The sequence below is a fragment of the Monodelphis domestica genome, chromosome 8 (assembly GCF_027887165.1).
Source record: "Monodelphis domestica isolate mMonDom1 chromosome 8, mMonDom1.pri, whole genome shotgun sequence".
Taxonomy (NCBI): domain Eukaryota; kingdom Metazoa; phylum Chordata; class Mammalia; order Didelphimorphia; family Didelphidae; genus Monodelphis; species Monodelphis domestica.
In genome coordinates this window covers 29,236,772-29,263,093 of record NC_077234.1, presented here as the reverse complement: position 1 = coordinate 29,263,093, position 26,322 = coordinate 29,236,772, and the positions used below count along the sequence as shown (strand labels likewise).

General features: G+C 38.1%; 1 protein-coding gene across 1 annotated transcript in view; it reads left to right on the top strand.

Annotated features, from left to right (window-relative positions):
- The window catches only part of WDR49 (WD repeat domain 49), a 203,797-nt gene that overhangs the window by 47,924 nt on the left and 129,551 nt on the right, over positions 1-26,322 (top strand). Inside the window, exon 5 of the mRNA XM_007502257.3 lies at positions 116-293. Coding sequence (XP_007502319.2) covers positions 116-293 — 178 coding nt within the window. The remainder of the gene's footprint in view (positions 1-115; positions 294-26,322) is intronic.

Sequence of the window (26,322 nt, the reverse complement as noted above, 5' to 3'; positions counted from 1 at the left end):
ATGAATTTTTAACAATGTAGTATTTTCAGGCTAGAGTCTTCATTCTGCCCACCCCGCTCCCACCAACCCTTCTTCCACAAACACAACATCCATTTCAATGTCATTTCTGGCTCAGGTTCAAGCAATTGTCTTCAACACTGCCTTGATCTCCTTGTTTGAAAAACCAGCAACAAGTTCTTCTGAAGATGAGGAAACCACGATGACCATCAACTGGGCAGAATTGGTATCTGGCTCTCACAGGTGCTGCTCAACATTAGAGCACAGACTTCATAACCAAGAGTGGGTCCGGCAAGGTATGGCATTTGAACCATGTCACTGAGAGACAGAAAAGATACCTCTGCCATTCTGTGCAATTTTCTCTTAGGTTTGATGTCATTTAATTCATCAAGAGTTTATGAAGTGCCTACTATATGCCCTAAGTTGGGTGATTGAAACATGAGAAGGAGGAAAGAAGGAAAGGATGGAGGGAGGGAGGGAAGGAAGGAAGGAAGGAAGGAAGGAAGGAAGGAAGGAAGGAAGGAAGGAAGGAAGGAAGGAAGGAAGGAAGGAAGGAAGGAAAAGTGGAAGGAAGGAAGGAAGGAAAAGTGGAAGGAAGGAAGGAAGGAAGGAAAGATGGAAGGAAGGAAGGAAGGAAGGAAGGAAGGAAGGAAGGAAGGAAGGAAGGAAGGAAGGAAGGAAGGAAGGAAGGAAGGAAGGAAGGAAGGAAGAGAAGTTGGGGGGAAGGAAGGAAGGAAGGAAAGAAGGGAGGAAGCAAGGAAAGGAGGGAGGGAGGGATAGAGGGAGGGAAGATAGGCTTCTGCCTTCTAGAAGCCTACATTCTACTTCAGATATGTTGAGGAGGAAGAAAAAACAAAAATAAATACAAAATAATTACAAATTATGAAGTAATTTCTGGGAGTGAGGGAACTAACAACGTCGAGGCTGCAGATCTGGAAAGATTTCTTATAGGAGATTAAAACTGAGCTGAACCTTGAAGGTTGACCACTGCCAAACAAAGCAGGTTAGCCCAGGAAACAATGTTAATTGCTCCTCAAGAGAATTTAGTCTGGGTTTACTCTTATCCCAGGATTTGGCTTACTTCTCTCCTTTTCTGTTGGTAACCTTTCTGATTCAGACAATTAATTCTCATGATCTGGCCAGTAAAGAAAGCCCAAGAGGACAGGAGAATATTTCCCCAGCATCCATTTAGTTTTGACCCAATGCCAACCCAAAGTTACATTACTGGCTCATTAAAAAAAGGAAGATTGGATAAGTTTCCTGCAAAACTACTCTGCTCTAGCCAAGCAAAGCACATTAGTTGCTCCTTCTCCATTAGTTTCTACACATCTCTCTCCCCAGTCCTCCCAAATACCCATTTTCTTGATATTTTTGGCCCTTAATGACTGAGTTATGCTAAAGTTAGAGCCCTCAAGATCACCTGTAGTGTACTAAGGTTTCTTTATATATATATATATATATATATATATATATATATATATAACTTTTAACCGAACCCCCCAAATCTCTAGAAAAACCTCTTTACAAATGGATTTAGAATTAGTTATTTTTACAGTGTTTGTTATGAGAGGTAGCATGGTGAACATCACACTAGGAAGACCCAGTTTCAGCTTTTTACTGCTTGTGCTTTGCTAGCTGGGGGTCCAAGGGCAAACCTTTAACTTCTCTAGTCCAGCACTGTTGTAGAGTTCAAATGAGATCATTTGTACAGAACACCTTGCAAATGCCAGCAATTGTTATATTTTAAAAACTATTTTGGAATCATAGATTTTCAACTGGAACTTTTATTCCAGTTCCTCTTTAAAGATGAGGAAACTGGGGTCCAGAAAGAAGCAATAATGGCTAGCATTTATATAGCCCTTTGAGTTTTGCAAAGAACTTTAAATACATTATTTTTCCCTCATAATAATCCTATAAAGGTAGGTGTTATTATTCTCCCTATTTACAGATAAAGAAACTAAGGATTAAGTGATTTGTCTAGGGTCATACAATTGTCTGACAGAATTTGAACTCATATCTTCTTGACTCCAAGTTCAGCACTCTAGCCACTGTGCTACCTGCATGCCTCAGGCAGTGACTTGCCCAAGGTCATATGACTACTTAGTAGCAGAGATGAGGCTTGATACCAGCTCCTCTGACTCTGAGACAGGTGTGCTCTCTTCAGCTCCTTCCCTTATGATTAGCCTCATTGCTTTCCCATCTAAAATAATGACCTCATTGAGCACCCCTGGCTAAGATTAACAGTTAGCAACATGGTTATCTGCATAAATAAGCCATATATTCCTTTCTTCTTAATTCATTCCTTTATTCCTTTGTCACTGGCAGAGGGAGGTAACAGCTGTTGCCTTGCCAACTCCATTTGCACACACAGGGAACAAGTTCCACACCGTGGGATCAGAGCTAGTCCTTTAATGTGGGTCCTATGATATTATGCCTCTCCATGGGAGAGAATGAGTCTCCCAGTTCTTACACCAACATGATCCTGTGCTTATTGTCGTTTGCTTGGACTCTTTGTGACCCCACCTGAGATTTTCTTGGCAGAGATTCTGGTGTTGTTGGCCATTTCACAGATGAGGAAACAGAGGTAAACGGGGCTAAGTGACTTGCTCAGGATCACATAGCTTGGAGATATCTGAGGCAAGATTTGAACTCAGGCTGATGAGTCTTCCCGACCCATTGCGTCCCCTAGCTGTCCAATAACCCATTGCACTTCCATGGTATTTTGCTGTTGAGCATGGTGCCATGATGTGAAATGTCAGAGAATATCTACAGTTATTTTAAAGCAAACATCACAACAAAAATACACTAAAGGGAACAGATGAGATGTTGAACAAATCAAATGGGATTTTCCTGTGTATAAGAAGGTGCTCTGACCATGTCACTCTCCTCAAAAGTTTGCTTCCCATTTCCTGATGTCGATCAGTCCTCAGCTAGTGTTTATTAAGCTCATACTGTGGGCCAGACACTGTACTAAGACCTCTGGCTACACAAAAGGCAAAATACCTGGATTCTACCTGCCAAGACAAAACTAGGAAACTACATGATCACCACTACAAAAGACCATCCACACCAATCAAGCCATTTCTAGACAACTGAAAAAGAAAAGCATTCATTGCTCAAGGATTGGCTGAGCCAATATAATAAAAATGGCAATTCTGCTGTCATGAATTCAGCTCTTCAGTGCCAGACCAATCAAGTTACCCCAGAATTATTTCATAGAGCTAGAAAAAAGTCATGAAACTCCTCTGGAGAACTTCTTTGAAGAACAAAAGTTCAAGGATATCAAGAGAATTCATGAAAAAAGTATAAAGGTGGCTGAGCCAAATAGGATGTCAAATTGTATTAGAAAGCAACAACAATGGAAACAATTGGATACTGCCTAAGGAAGAGAGTAGTGGATCGGAGGAGTCGATTAGGCACCCACTCAACTCCCAACAGTAAATGACCATAGCAACCTTGTGGTTGACAAATGGAAAGATCCAAGCTTTTCAAAGGACTAACTATTTGACGAAAACTTCTGGGAAAAATGGAAATAGTTTGGTAGAAACTAGGCATATACCTCCTGCTGCATACCACAGGAGTGGGGACAGACAAATACAAAATGGCACCAATGATGTCCCAACAAACTAAGTCCAGTAGAAATTGGAGGCTATCAACAGACAGGAGGCATTATCATATAAGCATACATAAAATAAAATGGGAACTTCATAGCCCCGCTGGCATTCAGGACCTTTCACAATCTGTGTTCTGCTTCCCAGACCTGTTTTATTTCTTATTCCTTTTTCATGAACTCTGGGTTCAGGCTGAACTACCTGATCTTCAGAGTTAATGATGCATCTCCTGACCCTGCTCACTCGTGCAATTTCTTCATCTATAACATGAGTGAGTTAGACTAGATCACCTCTAAGGACCTTTTGGCTCTTAAGCTACAATCCTCTCATCCTTTGAATGCCCTTCTCCTCATTTCAGAATTGTAGCATCTCTCTCTCTCTCTCTCTCCCTCTCTCCCTCTCTCCCTCTCTCTCTCTGTGTCTCTCCTTTGTCTCCCTCTCTCTCCTCTCTCTCTCTCTCTCTCTCTCTCTCTCTCTCTCTCTCTCTCTCTCTCTCTCTCTCTCTCTCTCTCTCTCTCTCTGTTTCTCTGCCTCTCTATATGTCTGTCTCCCTCTCTCTTTCTCTCTGTCTCTCTCTATTTCTGTGTGTGTCTCTCTCTGTCTCTCTCCTTCTGTCTCTCTGTCTCATCTGTCTCCCTGTCTCTCTCTCTCATCTGTCTCTCTTGTTTCTCCCTCTGTCCCCCCCTCTCCCTTTCTCTGTCTTTCTCCCTGACTCCCTGTTCCCCTTCCTCCCTCCTTCTCCCTCTTTCTGTCTATCCCTGTCTTTCTGTCTCTGTCCCTCTGTCCCTCTGTCTCCAGCTCTGCCTCTCTCTCTCACTCTTGTCTGTCTCTCTGTTTTCTTTTCTCTGTCTGTCTCTTTCCTTAATTTTTCCCTGTTCGTCCATATTTCTCTTTGCATCCCCAACAACAAGTTCAATAACTTATATACAACAGGGGATGAATAACTTGTTTATTGATCCTTGAAGAGAAGAGAGGGATTTTGAAATAAACATCTAAAGTTCTTCTTGTTACTGACAGTACCTTGTTGAAATTTAGTGTCTGGTTTAGGGCTCTTTCTTTATAAAGACAGGCAGATGACTTTAAAGGAAAGTACTGAGACAAGACAAAGGCAGCCAAAGTGCTGCTAGCAAGAAGACTGAGCAAAAATAACTAGGCATGGAAATTTGAAAAATTGGTTAGTCTAGTATGGGTGTCTGGCCATAGTAAGAGCACTGTAATGGGTTCAGATCCTTCCTCTGGCATTTACTAGCTCTCACTGGGTAAATCACTCCCATTTTGTGCCTCAGTTTCTATATTTATTAAATGGATATGATAGGGACATCTAGGTGATGCAGTGGTTAGAGAGCCAGGTCTGGAGAAGGAGGTCCTGGGTTCAAATTTGACCCCAGATACTCTTTAGCTCTGTGGACATGGGCAAGTCATTTAAACCCAGTTGCCTAGTCCTTACTGCTCTAATGCCTTGGAACTGATATTTTATTTTTTTAAACTCTTACCTTCCATCTTGGAATCAATATTATGTATTGGTTCCAAAGAAGAGTGGTAAGGGCTAGGAAATGGGGGTTAAGTGACTTGCCCATGGTCACACAGCTGGGAAGTATCTGAGGTCAGATTTGAACCCAGGACCTCACATCTCTAGGCCTGGTTCTCAATCCACTGAGCTACCCAGCTTCTACCTGGAACTGATATTTTAGTATGGATTGCAAGATAGAAGGTAAAGGTTTAAAAATAATGGGTATAATACTACCTTCACTACCTCACAGGGTTATTGCTCTTCAATAATTAGTTTTAATACAGTGTTTTGGGATTTGCAAAATGTTTTACAAATATCTCATTTTACTTTTAGGGCACTTCTTGGAGATGAGTACTTTTACGATCTCCATCTTACTGATATGTAACTGAGATTAAGGGATGTATCCAGTTAGCCTGGATTTGAACTCAGGTTTTCATGGCTCAAAGTCTAGTGCTTAATCTACTGAGCCAATTGACTTCCTCGTTTATAAATGTATAAAATGTATCTTTTCCTAAGTATATAAAAAGCTAGAATGACAATATTCTAATCCATTGCTACACATTTCTACTAACAGCAGGGAAATTGCTATAAATAGCTAGTATTTGTACAGTGCTTTATGCTTCAAGAAATGCTTTTCAAATATCATCTCATTTGATCCTCACAGCAGTCCTGAGAGGTAGGTGCTATTTCTATTGCTTTTTTACAGATTGGGAAACTGAGGCAGACAAAGGTTAAGTGATTTGCCCTGGATCAAAGAGCTTGGAAGTATCTGAGATTAGATTTGAACTCAAGTCTTTCTGACTCCAGACCCAAAGCTCTATTTATTGAACCGCCAGCTGCCACTAACCAACAGCAGGGAGATACTAATTTATTATTGAGACCTCCCAATAGAAATGGGCTGTGTAGAATAATAGAAAGAATACTCATAAAACCTGGTTTCGAATTCTATCTCTCCCTGACCAAATTATTAAACCTTTCTGGGACTCAGTTTTCTCATGCGTTAAATGAATGGGTTGGACTCAATGATCTATCTAAAGTTGCTTCTCCCTCTAATACCTATGATCCTGTTAACATAAGACGAGAGTCTCAAAAACTCGATTTCAACTCTTAACTCAGACGCTTAATATCTGAGATGGCAAAACATTTACCTTCTTGGAAATTTGGTTTCCTTGTGTCAAATGGGATAAAAATATGGGTAGTTCTTACTTCATGGGGAGATTGAGAGGCTTAAATGATAATGTAAGGAAAATGCTATGTAAGTATCATTTTTTTATGTTATGAAGGGATTTTGCAGAAAATTCCTCCTTTTTTCATTTTTCCCCTTTTTTATTTAGAATATTTTTCATGGTTCCATTAATTTTATGATTCTCCACCACTTCCCTCTCCCCTCCAGGAGCCGACAAACAGTTCCACTGGGTTATCCGTGTGTCATTGTTCAAAACCTATTTCCATGTTATTCGTATTTTCAGCAGAGCGATCTTTTAACATCAAAACCCTAATCATATCCTTATTGCATTACGTGTTCAGTCATATATTTTTGTAATGCTCAGAAAATTCCTTCTTACGATTGAGTTCATTCAATTCCATTAAAAATGGTATATTTAGAGACTTACTATGTGTCCGACATTATTCCGGGTACAGGGAACACAAAGATAAAAATGAAAAGTATCATTGTGTTGAGGGGGCAGCTAGGTGGCATAGTGGATAGAGTGCTTGGCCTGGAATTAGGAAGACAGCCTCCTGAGTTCGAATCTGACCTCAGACCCTTCCTCACTATGTGACCTTGGGCAAGTCTCTTAACCCTATTTGCCTCAGTTTCCACATTTATAAAATGAACCGGAGAAGGAAATGATAAACCACTTCAATATCTTTACCTCAAAAACTCCAAATGGAGTCACAAAAAGTTAGATCTGACTGAAAATGACTCAGCATCAATCAAGTGTGTAGAGCCAATAGGCAAGTAGGTTGATAGGGACTGTAGGTTTTTTTTACCTGGAATTATGGGAGACAGAAAAGTGGAATGGGAAGCACCAGAAACTTTTGAGCTTGGACAGAGAAAGAAGAGTGAATTCCAAGCCAAGGATGCTGCTACCTTGAACTGAATTACCATTTGCAGTCTATTTTGGATCACTCACATCTGGAGGATTATCTTGCTGGAGAGAATTTGTGATTTCCTTGAGTGTTGATGCTACCACAACCTGGAGAATGAGTTCTCTCTCCATAACCCTGTGCCCCTCTGCCTCAATTCTGCCTGGTAAGTTGGCATTGCTTACTCTCTGGAGCCTCATGCTCTCTTTCAACTTTGTTATTTGGTGTGTGGGGTTTTAGAGTGGGTTTTATTTCAGGATAAAAAGGGCTGATTTTCATTTTATTTCATCTTGCTTTTCCTATAAAGGAGTGGCTCATAAAATAAGGGTGGGTAAAAGAGAACTCATGGACTTATAATCTTAGTGTTAACGATGAACCCATATTGACTCCGAATGTATTTTTATAGTGAGTTTTATTTCCAAATAAAGATGAGCTGGTTTTCATTGCTTATATCAAGGAACCTGTTCTGGCATCCTCTCTTTCTGGAAGTTCACAGATGGGCTGCAGATGTGTTTACTTCCTATCTTGTAGGATGTAAGCTCCTTGAGGGCAATAATTATTTCAAAAATTTTTTTTTAAATTTCTCCAGTGCCTAATATAGTTCCTGGGATACAGTTTACACTGAATAGATGATTATTGGCAGACTAACTCTATTAGAAGGGTTCCGTATAAATAAGTGTCTTCAAATGTTCCCACTTGTTAATTCAATAATCATTTATTAAATACTTGCTATGTCCCAGGCACCATTCAAGTCAATGGGTTCATAGGGACAAAAACAAAAGGGTCCTGGATGTCAAAGAGTGAGGCAACTAGCATTCTACCTAACTGAAAACGACTTTCTCCAAATATTTCTGTTAATTACTGCCGTTGTAATTGTCGTGCCAAATTTCAGGACTCCACATGTCTTCTCAGTCTAGTTTTAGGGTGCTAAATGATAGAATAAATGCTTATAAGTCTCACCCAGCAGAAGGGAATTCTCAGGTTGAAGAACTTCTTTAGATCATGGAATTCTTGAGATGTTTTCCAATCTCACAATCCTATAGCTTGCACAGAATTTTATCCCTGGATTTGGAAAGGAGACATAAAATATATGCTTTTCTATTATATAAGGAACCCCTCTCCAAGGGGTCATCCCAGTGTTTTAGGCCCTTACCATAGTATCTTTATAAGGACTCGCTTCTGCTATTGATTCAGCACCTGGGACTTCAGGGATCCTTTAAACTACATGACAATCTTAGCCTTTGCTTTTTTTTAAATTTTATTTTATGTTTTTAGTTGAAAAATTTTATTTAATTAATTAGTTTGGAATATTTTTCCATGGTTACGTGATTCATGTTCTTTCCCTCCCCACTTCCTCACCCCCTCTGTAGGCACAGCACAATTCCACTGGGTTTTACTTGTATCATTGCTCAATACCTATTTCTATATTATTGATAATTGCACTAGGGTGATTGTTTAGAGTTTACATCCCCAGTCATATCCCCATTGAACCACGTGATCAAGCAGTTGTTTTTCTTCTGCGTTTCTGCTCCCACAGTTCTTTCTCATAAGTCCCTCCAAATTTTCCTGGATCATTGCATTGCTACTGCTAGAGAAGTCCATTACATTCGATCGTGCTACAATGTATGAGTCTCTGTGTACAATGTTCTCCTGGTTCTGCCCCTTTCTCTCTGCATCACTTTCTGGAGGTTGTTCCAGTCTCCATGGAATTCCTCTACTTTATTATTCCTTTTAGCACAATAGTATTCCATCACCAACATGTACCACAATTTGTTCAGCCATTCTCCAGTTGAAGGGCATCCCCTCATTTTCTTTATTTCTTTTCTTTTCTTTTCTTTTTTTTTTGCCACCACAAAGAGAGTTTAGCTTTTGCTTTTAAAACTTTGGGATAGCCATTTCCCATTTTAATGCTTTTATTTCCCAAACTATCTAGAACATTAATAGGCTAGAACATTATTTGGGAGTGAGATTTACAAGCTCTTTGGGCTTAAATGCCACAAATTCCTAATCTTTTTTACTCCAATCATTCAAGGGAAAAGGGCCCAATCACATCCCACTGGCTTGTTGACCTACCTATTCTGCCAGAATTTTTAGAAGTGCTTGTTTATAAAACACCAAACATTGAGCAAGAGGCAGAAATTTTTTCCTTGTTCAGATGCTTCCAAACAGCCAGATGCTTGGCGCTGTGTTGAGAAAACTTTAGTGTTTTGGAATGGATTTTAAAAAAGTCCATCTAAATATTTTTTTTTCTGGTTCAGTTTTTCTATGGAATCCTAAAAGAGATGAAATTCTAGAGACCAGAGCCTCAAATCCTCTTATACTTTAGCTAGTCCCACTGAATCCTGAGACTTAACTTGGTTGCAATTATTAACTTATCAATTAACAAGATGTACTCAGGGCTTACTTTGAGCTTAGCATTGTGTGGGATAGAGTATACATGTAAGACAGAATAATAATAATGGCTGGTATTTAGTTGTTAGAATCGATTTTTTGGAAATCTATTTTTTCCTATTTCATCTGGATTTCCCATTTATCTCTCTCTCTTTCTTTCCCAGGGAGGAAGATTATTATATTATTCCTTATAGTAATGAATTGTTAAAAAAAAAGAAAGAAAAGACATAGAAGAGGAAAAAATTTAGCAAAACTGATCAATGCACTAAAAGAAATCTGACATTATATGCAATACGCCATGCCCCTTGGAATCCCTCCTTCCATATATGTCTATCAGTAGAGGATTGAATGTAACTGGTTTTTCTTATCTCTTCTTTAAGGCCATGTTTGTTTGTTAATTTTTATCATTTCACAATATTCAGTTTTTTATTGTTTTTGGCTTTCCATTTATGTTGCTTTAATAATCATTTCTAATATTTCCTTGGCTCTATTTTACTTTATTGCAGATCAGTTCACATAAGTCTTTCCTCATTTCTATATATTAATTATCTTTATCATCTTCCACAGCATAGCAATGTCCCATTACATTTATGTATCACAATCTGCTTAGCGAAAATGATGGGTATATTCTTATTTCCAGTTCTTTGCTACTACAGTAAGTGGTATTATAGATATTTTGGGTTATATGGAGCCTTCTTTTCTGTCAATGACCTCCTTGGGTTGTATACCAATGGGACCTCTGGGTCAAAGGATATGGAAATTTTAGTCATTTTATTTGCAGAATTCGAAATTTCTTTCCAGAATGGTTGCACTAATTTGCAGCTCTACCAATAATGCATTAGTGTAAATGATATTTCGCACCAATGGCTGATATATTGGCATTGTTTACAAAACATTTTATTTAATATTCATAATATTTACAAGGCATTTCATTTAATATTCAAACAAAGACACCCATCATTTCACTAAACAGATTGTGATACATGAATGTACTGAGACATTGCTATGCCAATAAAGATAATATTCACAAAAACATTTTAATAGATATTATTATGTCCCTTTTCCAAATAAGAAAACTGACTTTCAGGAAGGCTACATAACTTTCCCAGAATTACGCAGCTATCAAATGGGTTGAGAGGATTTGAACATCATTTAAGCTAACTCTAAATCCTATACTCCATTCACCATGACTTCTTTTAATCCCTGACTTCAAGGAGATTATAAACCAGCCTAAAGCAAATAATTAGAGGACTGACTGAAATTTAAGACTATTTGAAATTAAGTATTTGATTGTGTTTTATGGATGCAAAAGGATAAAGGAAATTAGAGGAGAAGGAGTGTGTTGAAGATGGGACTAGTCAGGGAAACAAGGATAGTTTTATTTGGGAAGTGATTGGGGCAGGCAGAAGGCTAAAAGAGGGAAATATTCCAAGTGAGAATAACAAGTGTGACTTAAAGCATAGAAATAAGATGGGACGTGGACTTTTTAAAAAATTGGCTGACATGAATTATTTTTTTAAAATAGCATATTTTGGGGACTCTGAAGAGACTGACCTAAAATCAGGGAGTAGCTAAGTGGCACAATGGATAGAGCCTTAGACCTGGAGCCAGAAAGATCTGAGTTCAAATCTGTTCTTAGACACATATTAGCTGTGGGGCTTTACATCTGTGAAAGTATGAGGTCTGAAGAGAACTGTCATTTACTCTAAAGTCCCACAGGAAGTATATACTGGGTCTGGAATTATAAATCAATATTTCCTGACTCCAAAGAGGTGGGATGAGTGAAAGATAACATCAAGATTTTAAGCCTAAATGATGTGAGGAATGTTGATGTGTCATGCAAAGTCATGGTCCTTTTCCTGAGTAGGAAACCTTGCTCTCACAATAAAGATTATCTGATTCCAATACTGAGCTGAAAGTGTTGCAGAAATAATCTACAAATGCATTATTGGTGGAGCTGTGAATTAGTAGAATCAGGAGTGGGCTGGAATGTGTTTTAACAAGTGGCTCTCAGAGGAAAATATGTTCACGATACACTTTTGTGTTTAGCCTGCATTATTCACATTTTATCCATCACTTTCTTAAATTTAGACTGTCAAAAACCAATAAACAAAGCACTGATTCTCAATGTTTTCCAATTTCTGAGGTGTAAATGATCATCCTGAAGATTTAATAATTGGCTGCTGAGATTTCAGGTTGGCTATAGTTGGCCATAGAGCAGCCCTGAACCAACAGTTCTGGAAAGCAACTGAGGATTATGCAGATGAAGTGTCTAATGTTTATTATACTTTGGACCCAGAGATTTGGCTGTTAGGCATATATCCCAAAGAGGTCATTAATTAAAAAAAAAGTTTCATATGCACCAGAATCTTAATAACAACACTTTCCATCATAGCAAAGAATTGGAAACAAAGTAGACGCCCATCAATTAGAAGCTAGAAGAGCAAATGGTGGTACATAAAAGCAATGGAATAGTATTGTAGTGTAAGAAATGACAAAAGATGAGGATTTCATAACTAGTTGAAAAAGTTCAAAAAGTAAGAAGCAGTAGGAAAACAACATCTATATTGTCCACAATAATATCAATGAAAATAATCATAAAACATTTATATTTAATTTAATTTTAATTTTAATTTAAAAATGAATGAATGAACCAAGAACAAACTTGGCTCCAAAGAAGAGATAATCAATCAATCAATCAATCAAGAAAAGATTATGTACCGCACACTGTGCTTACGATGGAGATCCAAAAAGAGGCAAAGGATTGTCCCTTGCTAGATGATGCTTTCTATGATGAGGAGAGGGGAGGAAAGGGCTGAGGATATAAAAAGAAAAAAAAAAGATCATCTCTAACTTCAGGGCGTTTACACTCTAATGGGAGAGGCAAATGCTAACAAGTATATACAAAGCAAACTACTCACAGGATAAATTCACAGGATGAATAAAAAAAGATAATTAAAGGAGGGAGAAAAGGAATTTAGTGGGATTTGGGTAAGATTTCTGCAGAAGGTGGGATTTAATTGGAACTTAAAGACATTGAAGTTAGGATTTGGAATGGAGGAAGAGAAGACCTCTTCCTTCCTTCCACTCCTCTCCTTTACTGAGGTGGAGGCATTAATGTCTAGAACATGATCTATAATGTCTGATTTGTGATTGTATTGATCAATATTATTAATTTCCCCCTCTTTTTCTTTCTTTCAATTTTTTTTCTAAAAAAATAATTTTCTGGGAGAGGAAATATAAATTAATAAATTAAAAATAAATACACTAGGAAATATAAACTGGAACTCTATCAATAAAATTTTATTTAAAAAAAGGCTTTCGGATTCCCAGTTTCCATTGACTCCCAGTTTGCAGGAAGGCTCTTTTCCTCACCACGTCCTCTCTGGGCACTGTTTCCACTTAACACAAAGAGTGACATTTCCCCACTTTGAGACGATCTTCCAGGCCAGTCATGGATGAAGAATGCATCTCCCTTTGGCTAACCAGTGAAGGATCCTGACAGAACTTAGGCAGATCAGTTCTCAAATAACAGCTGTCAGTAATTAGGTTGGGGTGGGAAGCCTTGCCAGCCTGGTAGTGGCTGGCAGAGCTTGCACACCACTGATAGAATTTCTGAAGATCCAGGTTCCCCTCTGAATCACAATGAGACATCAGGAGGTGCTCCAGCCCAGAGAAGTCTCGTTCGTTTTCATAACCACTTAAAATTTTAGGCAAGTCTACCAAGTACATTTCTTCATCTGTACTCTCTGTAAATTAGGCACCTGTGACAAGCTTTCATTGACCTCTCTATGAGTTAAAGAGCTAAATTGGCAGGATGTTGGGAGAAATGTCAGCCTGTCGTCTTGAACCCTTTCTTATCCTACATGCAATAGGAATGACTCCGGGCTCTTACCAGCTGTGACTGAATTGTTGAAGCAGAATATTACAATGGAAAGAATCCTGACTCTGGAGTCAGAGGAGCTGGGTTCAAATTTTCCTCTGATGTTTCTTACTAATGGAACCATGGGCAAGTCTTTCATTTTCTCTGAACTTCAGTTTGGTCATGTATAAAATAAATTCTTTAAAGTGACTGACTTCTTCAGTCTTTTCTAGCTGTGCGATCCTAAAATATCACTGAAAATTAATTTTACTTTCAGCTTTCAATAATGGTCATTTAATTATCTTTTTCCAGTTGTTTCTTAGTCATATCCCACTCCTGAGGACCCTATTTGGGATTTTCTTGGCTGAGATACTGGAGAAGTTTGCCATTTCCTTCCCCTGCTCATTTTACAGATGTCAACATTGAGGCAAGCAGAGTTAACTGATTTGCTCAGGGTCATATGACTACTAAGTGTCTAACGTCAGAAAAATGGATCTTCCTGACTCTGGGCCTGACACACAACACCCTGTGCCACTTAATTGTTCATGATTTCCTCTTTAGGTCTGTGTAAGAGCCAGAGGCATTCTACAACTATTAATCAATCAACTGACAAATATTTATCAAGAAGGTATTATGGGGCAGGCATTTTTATGAAGATATTTTATTTTTACCAATATATGTATAACAAATTTCCATATAGGTTTTCCAACGTTATAAGATCCAAATTGTCTTCCTCCCATCTCCCGGAACTAGCAAGCAATTCTATCTGATTATACTTGGATTAGGCAAAACATGAGGCGTTTTTTGGAAACCATTGCCTTTAGTCTTAGAATCCATACTAGGGGTCTGTTCCAAGGAAGAAGAGCAGCAAGGGCTAGGCAACTGGCGTTAAGTGACTTGCCCATGGTCATATAGCTAGCAAGTCCCTGAGAGCAGATTTGAACCCAGCACCTGCTATTTTCTCCAGACTTGGCTCTCTGTCCATTGAACTACTTAGCTGCCCCTGGGTTAAGCACTGAGGATAGAATTAAAAAATAAAAATAGTCTCTAGCCTCTTAAAGTTTCTGTAAATAGGTATAGAGAAGATATATATAGAGAGAGGAGATGAAAGGTTACCTAGTAGGGCATGAATAAATACTTATTGGTGGCTTTATTTTAGCTGAGGGGGGGGGGTTCTGGAAAAGGCTTCCTCTAGAAGTCTTTTGAGGTGAAGGCAGTCAGCATTAGAAGAGATAGAGATAGGAAGGAAGAGTATCTCAAGCATGGAAAAAATTCGTTTCAAAGGCATGGAGACAAGTGGTGCAATATTGTGTACGAGGAACAATATGGTAGACTTCATGGAGGGCAGTAAATTGGAAGAAGACTGGAGAATTGGGGTGTAAAGAATTTTAAATGCCAACAAAGGAAATGAGGCTTAAACCTAGAGGAAAAAGAGAAGCACTGGAGTTTATTGAGTAGGAGAGAGTAATAGAATTGGATTTATTCTTTATTTTATTTTTTATATTTTCATTTTTCATCCATTTTCTGGAATATTAGCAAGCAAATGGACATTTTTGGATGTGATTGCTAAAGGAGATAAAATGAACAGAGTTTAATTTACAGAGGGTATCTTGTAAATAGCTTTGAACAGTACCCTAAAGTGTTGTTAGATACTACATTATTGCTTGGTTCATTTTCTAAAAATTTAATATTTTTTAATGAACACAATTTTTTCCCTTTCTCTTGTCTCCCTTCCTAAAGGAATAAAATATACTTAGCCAGTCAAAAAATTCATTTCCAAAAAATATACATCTCATTCTACACTTAACTCCATCTCACTTCTCTGTCAGGAGCTGGGTAGTAAGTTATGCCTGGTTTTCTGAAATTTGAAGGTGGTCCTAGTGTCTAACAGATTTCTCAATTCTTCAAAATTATCTTTCTATGAGGCATGCTTTCTGAATTAATTTTTTAAGTTCTGTACCATGAGAAAATAAAGCATCAAAGGGTTATCTTAGTGGAGGTAGAAAAGGTAATGAAATTCATCTGGAGGAACAGAAGGGAATGAATTAAAAGGGAAATAATGAAAATATAAAGTAGAAGGAAGCAGGATTAGTAGTACCAAACTCAAACTATGCTATCTGGAATTGATTAAGAATTAGAGAGAGTGAGACAGCTGGGTAGCACAGTGGATAGAGCACTAGTCCTGGAGCCAGGAGGACCTGGGTTCAAATGTGGTTTCAGACAAGTCTTCACTCTGTGGCCCTGGTTGGGCAAGTCACTTAACTCCAACTGCCTAGTCCTTGTCTCTTCTGTCTTAAAGTTGACACCAAGGAAGAAGATATGGGTTAAAAAAGAACTAGACAAGTAAATAAGTGGAATAGACTTGGTACCCAACACAGAGAAACTAAGAAATATAAGTGGGCTTGTATTTGATAAACCCAAAGACCACAATTAAATAAATAAAAACTGCTGGGAAAATTGGAAAGTAGTCTTGCAGAATCTAGCCATAGACCAATATGTCACACAGTGAATAAAAATGGGCTCTAAATAGGTATATATTACTTAAATCTAATGGTTGATGTTGTTAACAAATTTAGAGGAGCCAGAAATAAATTGCCTCTCAGATAAATTATTAAGGAAGAATATATAAACAAACAATTAATGAAGAGGACAACAGAAGATACAATGGAGAATTTTGACTACATAAATAAAAAGAAATCAGCTTTAATTAGAAGAGAAACAGAAAATAGGGAGAATAATCTTTGCAGCAAATATGACCTTGGGTGAATTTTAAAATCTCTTTCAACCTCAGTTTCCTCATCTGTAAAATGAATGGATTGAATGAACCCTTTCTAAAAGACCATTCCAACTCTAAAGTCCCCTAAAATATAAAATAGGAACTTTTGTGGGTTACAGTGGTTAAACCTAGATGTCTCTCAAACCTATTAAGTAATGGAGCTTCATAGAAGAATCCTATTCCCTTGGGGCTCCTCGGTGTTTCTTCATCTAATTTTAAAATCCAGTTCTGTCTGACTATATTTTCTAGTTCTCAGCCACTACTTCGGGTCTTTTCTCAAAGCCTGTGGACATTTTTCCAATTCTTTTTCCATTTCTTTTTTTTTTTTTTACATTTTTTAGGAAAACCAACATTGCTATATAAGTGAAACTTTTACACTTAATCTAGATCTCTTCCCAGTCTTTGGGAACAGGTACCATAATCAAATCAGTCACCAAGAACTTCCTTTGACATGTTTCTCACCTTCAGTTGTCTTTTATCCATTGTCTTTGCTGCCAGACTAGCTTTGGTCATCATTCTGCTCCCCTGGATGATCACAGTAAGTGGTTACATGAGTATTTCTCTATTCCAAGCCATTTTACAAAGTGCTGTCAGACTACTTTCCCTAAAGTATTTCTTAAATCAAGTTTTTCTCTTTCTCAGGAACCCTAAATTGCTTCTTTGAACAAAATCTGGACCCCTTAGTCTGACATTCAAGGATATCTACAATTTGATCCCAAGATACCTTTGCAGCCTTTTTTCCATCTGCTTACTTTCTTCAACTTCTCAGTAGTTAAACTGATGTCCTTTAGAAGTTGCATAGTTTTTTTAACCCACACTTTCCCCCCTCATCTTCTAAATACCCATGTCTCTCTTTTCCCACATGCCTTTATCCTATCCATCCTCTAAGACTCAAATCAAATCCCTCTTACTCTCAGAAATCTTCCAAGTGTAGCATTTATAAGCTTTAGGCTTACTCTCTCAAATCCCACTAGCACTCGTTGTCAGTCCCAAAAGCAAGGCTACTCATCCCTTCAGTTTTGGGCCTTGGGGTTATTGTCTCTCTTTTTCTAATGCTATTTTTCCTGAACCCATTACCCATTTATTTTCTCTCTAATATAATCTCACCAGTGATCAGCACCCCAAAATCAATTTCACCAGTTGCTATCTATTTAATATCATTGTTAACCAATTAACATATATGAATTCTTTTGTTATTAATTCTTTTTATTTTTATTACATTAATTATACATTGCATTAATATAATATGTAACATAACAGTAATATAATAAGTGTGATTCATTATAAATATGCAATAAATCATAATGGCAAAATAGAAATATGTTACATTTATATTATAATTATATATTCACATATAATATAAACATATAATGATATATTATATATGTATATATTATAATATATAAATATGATATAAAATAAATAATATAAATATGTAACATAACAGTAATATAATAAGTGTGATTCATTATAAATATGTAATAAATCATAATGGCAACATAGAAATATGTTATATTTATATTATAATTATATATTCACATGTAATATAAACATATAGTGATATATTATATATGTATATATTATAATATATAAATATAATATAAAATAAATAATATAAATATGTATAAATTTTGTGATGTATAATAAAATATAATTATAATAAGCATGCTTATTCAAGAGAAACAAATTCTCACATTAGCTATGTCTAAAAAGCTAGGTTTCATTTTTTCCCTTCTCTTTCACTTCCTCCTGTCCTCAAGAAGGAAGATAATATGATCTAGATTGTACATATATTATACCATAATACATCTTTCCCTTTTCATCATATTGTAAAACAAGAGACATATTGTTTACACTAGAGAAAAATTCATGGAGGAAATTAAGTGAAGAATAGCATGCTTCAATATGTATTTAGACACTTCCTTGGTGACCATGGATATCCTTTTCCATCACGAGTCAGTCCCTTGGAATTATCCTGTATCCTTGCCTTATTGATAATAGTTAAGTCATTCATAGTTGATCATCATACATTCTTGTTGTTCCTGTGTACAATGTTCTCCTGACTCTGCTTATTTCACTTAGCATCACTTCATATAAACATTCTGGGTTTTGTGTGTGTGTGGCATGCGTGTGATCAGATTTGGCATTTCTTATGGCATCATTGTATTCCATGACAATCACATACCAAGATGTGTTCAGCCCTTCCCCAGTGGATGGACATCCTTTCAGATTCTAGTTCTTTGCTCAAAGAACATGAAAAGAGCTGTTCTAAAGATCAGCTTTTACAAAATAGAAATGCTGCAGCAAGAAGTAAAATATATTTTAAAAAAAGTATTTCCCCTTAACCGGGGCACTCTCTGCCCTCTCTAGCCTAGTTCCTGGAGAGAGTGTGTTTGAGCAAACAAAGTGGTAGCTCCAAAGCATTCCTCCTGCTAAGCTCCTTTCTGCTTGTAGCATAGCTAATGGACACGTTGCTCCCTTGCTTGCAGGAGCCAGTGTCTCCATAGACAGGTTTACCCACTGCCAAGTTGGGTCAGGGAGGTTGGGCCACAAGGATGTAGCTCCTAGGGCATGGCTGCTGCCATAGCTATGGCATATGTGGTAAGGGACTCAGCTTACACGTCTCTGTCGGATATCTTCCAACTTTTCAAAGCTCTCATGTGGTTTTATTTCTGAACCGTATCCATGTAAGCTCATTAAATTGGAAGCTTCTTGAAGGGCTGCCTTTTGCTTCTTTGTATTCCCCCAGTGTCTAGCCCAGTGTCTGGCACACTTAGTGAATGTTTCTTGATTTCCTGATATTGGATCAGAGAAGAAGAAACACGACAGAGACAAAAGAAACATAAGAACATCAGTGCTTTGTGCTCATAGCCACAGGAATTCCCAAGAAGCCCCTTTTATATATAGAAGAAAATGGAATTGTATTTACGTGAAAGGGAGGTAATACTGTACTGATGAGGCAGCCAGCAACAGCACATGCTTCCCTCCTCTCTCCATTTCAGAGGCAGACAGCACTTCCAACTTCCTTGGCCACCAGTGAAAAAAAGAGGCTGAATTCTTTCATTGGACCCTTTTCAGGCTTGTAGTCAATGAAAAGGCTTTTCAGAAACATTCAGTAAGCCAGTAGGAAATGGGCATGTAAGATCTGTCCATGTGAGATCCTCCATTATTCCTGGAAACCTTCCTGGAATCCTGTTCACCAAGTGTCTTACGGGGTTAGATCAATAGAGGATGATGCATCCTAGAAGGACTGGATTCTTCTTGACTAGTCCCCTGTTATATAGCCTTTGCCCACCCTCAAATGGGCTCACTTTCTCAAATACTGTATTTTTAAATGACCACAGTGTAGTAGAAACAGCACTGGATGAGGAGTCACAGATTCTTGCTGACTGATATTGCTGTGCAAGTTATCAGGGGAAAACCCACTAGCTCCCTGGCTCTTTACACACTCAACTTTTCCCAGCATCCTCTCCTCCTCCTCAGTGGAAATGTCAAGGCAGTATGAGAAGGGCTGTAAAGCAGGGGTTCTCCATCTTTTGTGAGTGTGGCATGGATTTCTTTGGTGGTCTGGTAAAACCGTGGGACCTTCTCAGAATCATGTTTGGCTGCCTGTATATTCATAGTCCAAGGAAATGCTATCTTTCAGGTAGAAGCTAATGGGGATAAAGACAGAAGTGAATCCCAAGTGATGTCCCAGATCCAATGAAGTCTTTCCGTGAACCCTTTGGCTGTTGGACCTTAAATTCATGACCCTCTGCTATAAAAACATTATCAAGATTTGTCAACTTTATTCCCAGTGCCTCACACTTATGTTCCTGGCACATAGCTTATTAAATGTTGGCTATCTCACTTGTCTCATTCATAAACTGATTTATGCCTCAGAGAGAAACAATGTGACATGATGGATAGAGTGAGGAACTTGAGTCAGGAAACCTTCCTCTGTGTGATGCTGGTCAAGATGCTTTTTAAACCTCAATTTTTCTCCTCTGTAAAATGGGGATAATACTAGTACACTCTAAGGTCAAAGTGTTAAGTAGGGAAAGCTCGAAACTCTGGGCTCCTGGACTCCATTATGTGCTGTAGAGGCAGAGATAAAACCCTTCAACTATTTAGGATGTGGAGAAGGATCTTGAAAGCTTCTTCCTTTGTCTTCCTTTCCCATGGAAGCCACTCCAATCAGTAAGCCTGCCCTTACTGACTAAGCTTCTTCCTCCAAATCAGCCTGTTCTGACCCCATCTCTGACCCTGGCTACCTTCCAGGGCCCCAGTACCTTTCTTCTTTTATATATAGAAGAAATTGTGATTGTATTTACCTGAAAGAGAGGGAACACTGTCAATTAGCAATCAAACTACCATGAGTAGGAAATGATCCCTTTTATCACATCTCAGAGATAGCGAGACAGAGAGACAGAGAGACAGACAGGGCACCCATTCCTCTCCCTTTGTCAGTGACCAGGGGCTCATTAACTGAAGAAAGGTAGACAGAGATTGGGGAGATTTTCATTAGTAGCATTGCTCAAATAGTCAGTCGGGAAGAAATTGAGTGAGGAAGATAACAGAGGTAGAATCTAAAGGTTCATGAATTGTTTGTGCTCCCGGCTATCCCATAAAAGCCCGCAGCAGTGTGAGTGTGCGTGTGTGTGTGTGTGTGTGTGTGTGTGTGTGTGTGTGTGTGTGTGTGTGTGTGTGTGTGTGTGTGTGTGTGTGTGTGTGTGTGTGTGTGTGTGTGTGTGTGTGTGTGTGTGTGCGCGCGCGCGCATGCGCTTTATTGATGTGAAGGTCAGTGCCTGAGAGGAGCTAGCAAACAGCGCACTCTATTTTAGAGAGGTAAAGCTGAACGGAAAAATGCCTGTGGAAGGCAGGCACATGAGAGACAGCCGAGGCAAAATGAGAGGCAAGTCTAGAGGTATCCAGTGGCACATTTTGAGCTTGAATGAGAAACGCTGTGGTAAAGTGGAGAGAGAATCAGCCTTGCTGTTAGCAATTCCTACGTTCAAAGCCCATCTCTGATATCTACAGGCTATATTATCCTGAACAGCTCACTGAGCCAACTAGGTGGTTCAGTAGATAGAGCACTGGGTCTGGAGTCAGGAAAATCTGGGTTTAAATCCTCCTTCACTTAGTAGCTGTGTGACCTTGGGCAAGTCACTTGACCTATTTCACCTCAATTTCTTTATTTGTAAAATGGGAATAATAATAACACCCAAATTCCAGGGGGTTTTTTTGAGGATAAAATTTGGAAAGTACTTTGTAAAGCTCCAAGTTCTAGCTTTATTATTGCTATTATTACTTAACCTCTATCCTTGGCAAGTCTCAAAGACTATAAGTTGCAGAAAAGTTTGCCAATTTTGAACTGATTATGCCAGTGAAGTTACAGGTATGGAGAACTACACCCCACCTACACACACTCATACACACACACACACACACACACACACACACAGAAGGTTGCTATAAGGATCAATTTTTTAAAATATTAAATTAATATTAAAATAAAACTTTAAATAATTAATATTAAATTAAAATATTAAATAATTAATATAAAAACAAATAAAATAATATGAAAAAAAGATTTCTTATTTAGGTCATATTGTATTTGCAAAGTGCTTTCTTTATGTCATATATATAAATAAAGCAATCTTATATATATATATAACACACATATATACAGAGAAAGAAAGAAAGAAAAAAGAAAGAAAGAAAGAAAAAGAAAGAAAAGAAAAGAAAAGAAAGAAGAAAGGAAGGAAGGAAGGGAAGGAAGGAAAAAGAAAGAAAGAAAGAAAAAAAGAAAGAAAGAAAGCATTTTGAAAACCCCCAAATTCTATATTTATGTAACAGGAATTAATGAAGGCACCTTTGCTTAAGTATCATCTCTATCAAAGGCAGGTTGTATGACCTTGGCAGTTACTTAATGGCTCAGTGTTTTAGCTCAGTAGTGTCAAACTCAAATAGAATGGGGCTACCAAATCATGCAAAAGAATCCCTGGGGACCCCACATGGGGGTAGAAAACCACATATGAACATTATTGATGTTCTGTTGTATTTTCATTTACTATGTGTTGAATAATGCTTTTCTAATCACCCCTCTGAGATTCTATATAACAGAGCAATTATTAAGTATGATTAGTGCAGTTCATTCAATTGGGAGTCCCCTGGACCAATTATTACCAAAGTGTGATCCCAAGACCCCTGTTAAAAATTGTAAAATAACAATTTAATATTGTTGTAACTATTGTACATATTGTAATATATAATAATATTAGTACATAGTAAGGGCAAGGACAGTAGGAAGCTCTGGGTTCGTGGGCTCCATTTTTGTGCCGAGGAGCACACTTTTCCTAATAATCCAAAGATGTTTCCATTTCTGAGATGGTAAATGTGGCTAGATATACCACCCATGAACCAAAAGGGTCCTGGAGCCAAAAAGTTTGAGAACCTTTGCCTCAGACCAATGAAGAAGTCATGGGTCCAGTGCCTGTCTCTCTCAATAAGCTATGTAACATTTGGCAAATTGCTTCCCCTTTCCGGTCTGTGCCTCCCCATGAGTCACATGGCACAGTTGGACTGGATAGTCTCCAAATTCCCTTCCAGCTCTAATTCCATAATCCTATGATCTATGATAAAGGCTTATCCCATCCTCCTGCTTGCTTCCAATTTTAATCTTTCTTATGCAAAACTGTCAATTCAATATCACAATGCAAGGCAAGATTTGGTATCTTAAACAGACTATGATTTGCTGTGTCTGAAAAAAGATGGATTGCCTTGTGGGAGAATGTTAAAAGAATTTTCAAACAAGTTTCAGACACTCTCCAACAAAAGTAGGAACCTTTTTTAAAAAGCTGGTATCTTCCGTCTTAGAACTGATACTAAGTCCAAAGCCAGGCAGATCAATAACAGAGAAAGAAAACTATAGACCCATCTCCTTAATGAACATAGATGCAAAAATCTTAAATAGGATACTAGCAAAAAGATTATAGCAAGTGATCATGAGGGTTATTCACTATGATCAGGTGGGATTTATACCAGGAATTCAAGGATGGTTCAATATTAGGAAAACCATCCACATAATTGACCATATCAACAAGCAAACCAACAAGAATCACATGATTATCTCAATAGATGCAGAAAAAGCCGTTGATAAAATACAACACTCATTCCTAGTGAAAACACTAGAAAGTATAAGAATAGAAGGGCCTTTCCTAAAAATAATAAACAGTATATATCTGAAACCATCAGCAAATATCATCTGCAATGGGGATAAACTAGAAGCCTTCCCAATAAGATCAGGAGTGAAACAAGGATGCCCATTATCTCCTCTATTATTTAACATTGTACTAGAAACACTAGCAGTAGTAAGTAGAGAAGAAAAAGAAATTGAAGGTATTAAAATAAGCAAGGAGGAGACCAAGTTTTCACTCTTTGCAGATGACATGATGGTCTACTTAAAGAATCCTAGAGATTCAACCAAAAAGCTAATGGAAATAATCAACAACTTTAGCAAAGTTGCAGGTAACAAAATAAACTTGCATAAGTCATCAGCATTTCTATATATCTCCAACCTATTTCAGCAACAAGAATTAGAAAGAGAAATTCCATTTAAAATCACCCTAACCCTAGACAATATAAAATACTTAGGAAACTATCTCCTGAGGCAAACACAGGAACTAAATGAACACAACTACAAAACACTCTCCACACAATTAAAACTAGATCTAAACATTTGGGGAAATGATTGCTCATGGGTAGGATGAGCTAGCATAATAAAAATGACAATCCTACCCAAATTAATTTACTTATTTAGTGCCATACCCATTGAACTACCAAAAAACTTTTTTACTGAATTAGAAAAAACAAAACACAACAAAGTTCATTTGGAAGAATAAAAGATCAAGGATATGCAGGGAAATCATGAAAAAAAATGAGAAGGAAGGAGGAATTGCAGTCCCAGATCTCAAACTATACTATAAAGCAGTGGTCATCAAAACAATTTGGTACTGGCTAAGACACAGAAAGGAGAATCAGTGGAATAGACTTGGGATAAGTGACCTCAGCAAGACAATCTATGATAAGCCCAAAGATCCCAGCTTTTGGGACCAAAATCCAGTGGAATATTATTGTGCTCAAAGGAATAATAAACTGGAAGAATTCTGTATGAATCAATTCCAGGAATTGATGCAGAGTGAGAGGAGCAGAACCAGGAGAACATCGTACACAGAGTCGGATACACTGTGGTACAATCAAATGTAATGGACTTCTCCATTAGTGGCAATGCAGTAATCTTGAACAACCTGGAGGAATCTACAAGAAAAACCACTATCCACATACAGAGGAAAAACTGTGGGAGTAGAAACACAGAAGAAAAACAACTGCTTGATCACATGGGTCGGGGGAATATGGTTGGGGATGTAGAGTCTAAATGAATATCCTAATGCAAACACCAACAACATAGAAAGTCTGATCACGGACACAAGTAATACCCAGAGGAATTGTGCATGGGCTATGGGAAGGGTGGGGGGAGGACAGGGAGGGAAAGAATATGATTCTTATAACCAAGGAATAATGTTCCTAATTGACTAAATTAAAAAAAAAAAAGAATTGATACTAAGTATTGGTTCCAAAGTAGAAGAGAGGTAAGTGCTAGGCAATAGGGTAAGTAACTTGCCCATGTTCACACAAGTAGGAAATGTCTGAGATCAAATTTGAACCCAGGACCCCTCATTGACAATGTAAAAGAGAGAAATGGGGGGGGGGACTCTTTTCCTCCTCTTGTAAGTGGAGAGGGGTGAACAGCTTTGTCTCTCTGGATAGATGTAAACTCCGGTGGGAGGCTGAAGGAAAATATGATAAGGGGATTATGGCTGCTGAGATATAAGCAGATGGGTTGAAGTAGAGAAGGCAAGATCTCTCCCTCTTCTGTGAGGGTTGTGGCAACCAGATCTAATTTGCCACAGATGAGATAGGTTTCACCCTTGAATCCCTGTTCTCAATCTCCCAACCTCTCTCTAGTAAGAACTGAGCCAATCCCAAAATCTGTCTTGAAACTAAGGCTTTATTAGGATTGGGGAAGGCAAGTAGTGAACAGAAAAGGGAAAAGGATGCCCTGAAAGTAAAACCCCACAATGGCCAAACCTAGAAGGTTTGAGTCCGAGTCCCAAAGGAATTTGCCTTCTTTCCAGATGTCAGTCTTTCTTTATTACTAAGCTAGCATCTCTAATTTAACTTACAAACAAATCCAAAGGAAGCAAAGGGGAGACCCAGGAGAAATGGACAGGTGGACTCAGGTCACAGAGTTCAACCAAGCTCCTTCTGAGTTCAGGGTTGCCTTGTCAGGTGGAGGAAAGGTAGTAGAAGTATTTCTCGATGGAAACAGGTCTACAGATAAGTAGGAAAGTCTCTCTTCTTCTTGTGGCTTCCAATCCCTTCAGCCATCCAGGGAAAAGGACCTCTCAGTTTCCTTCCAGAGCTGGAAGTGCTTGGGCTGCTCAGAGTTCTTTCCCACAATCCTTTTCTGCCTTCCAACTCTCACCAAGCTAGCTGCCCATCAAACAAGCAGGCTTCTATTCAGGGTCCCTTTGCCATCCTTTTCACCAAGCTTGGCTCTCTATCCACTGAGCCTCCTAGCTGCCCCAAGTAGCTGCCTTTTATATAACACTCCAGTCTCGATCTTGTGTGGTCTTGAGCCACACACCTGTGATGGAAGTAGAGCTGGATCATTACTGCCTTTTTATAATTGAAGACATTGATTCATGGGGAAATGAAATGACTGCTCCAGATCTCATGGCTTTCACAACATGGTGAACATGGAAATACGTATTACATGATAACCTATGTACATACAACCTCCATCATATTACCTGCCTTCTTGAGGAGGAGGGAGGGAGAAGGTGAGAGCGAATATGAATTGTGAAACATCTGAAAATGAATTAAAAAACCGTATTGACATGTAATCTGGAAAAATGATTATAATAAAGAAGATCTTATGGCTACCAATGGGAAAGGCTTCCATTTAAATAGAATAATTTTTCCAAATTGACTGACTTTCTCAATGATCTTTTTTCAATTTAAAAGGGAATTTTACTGATGAGAG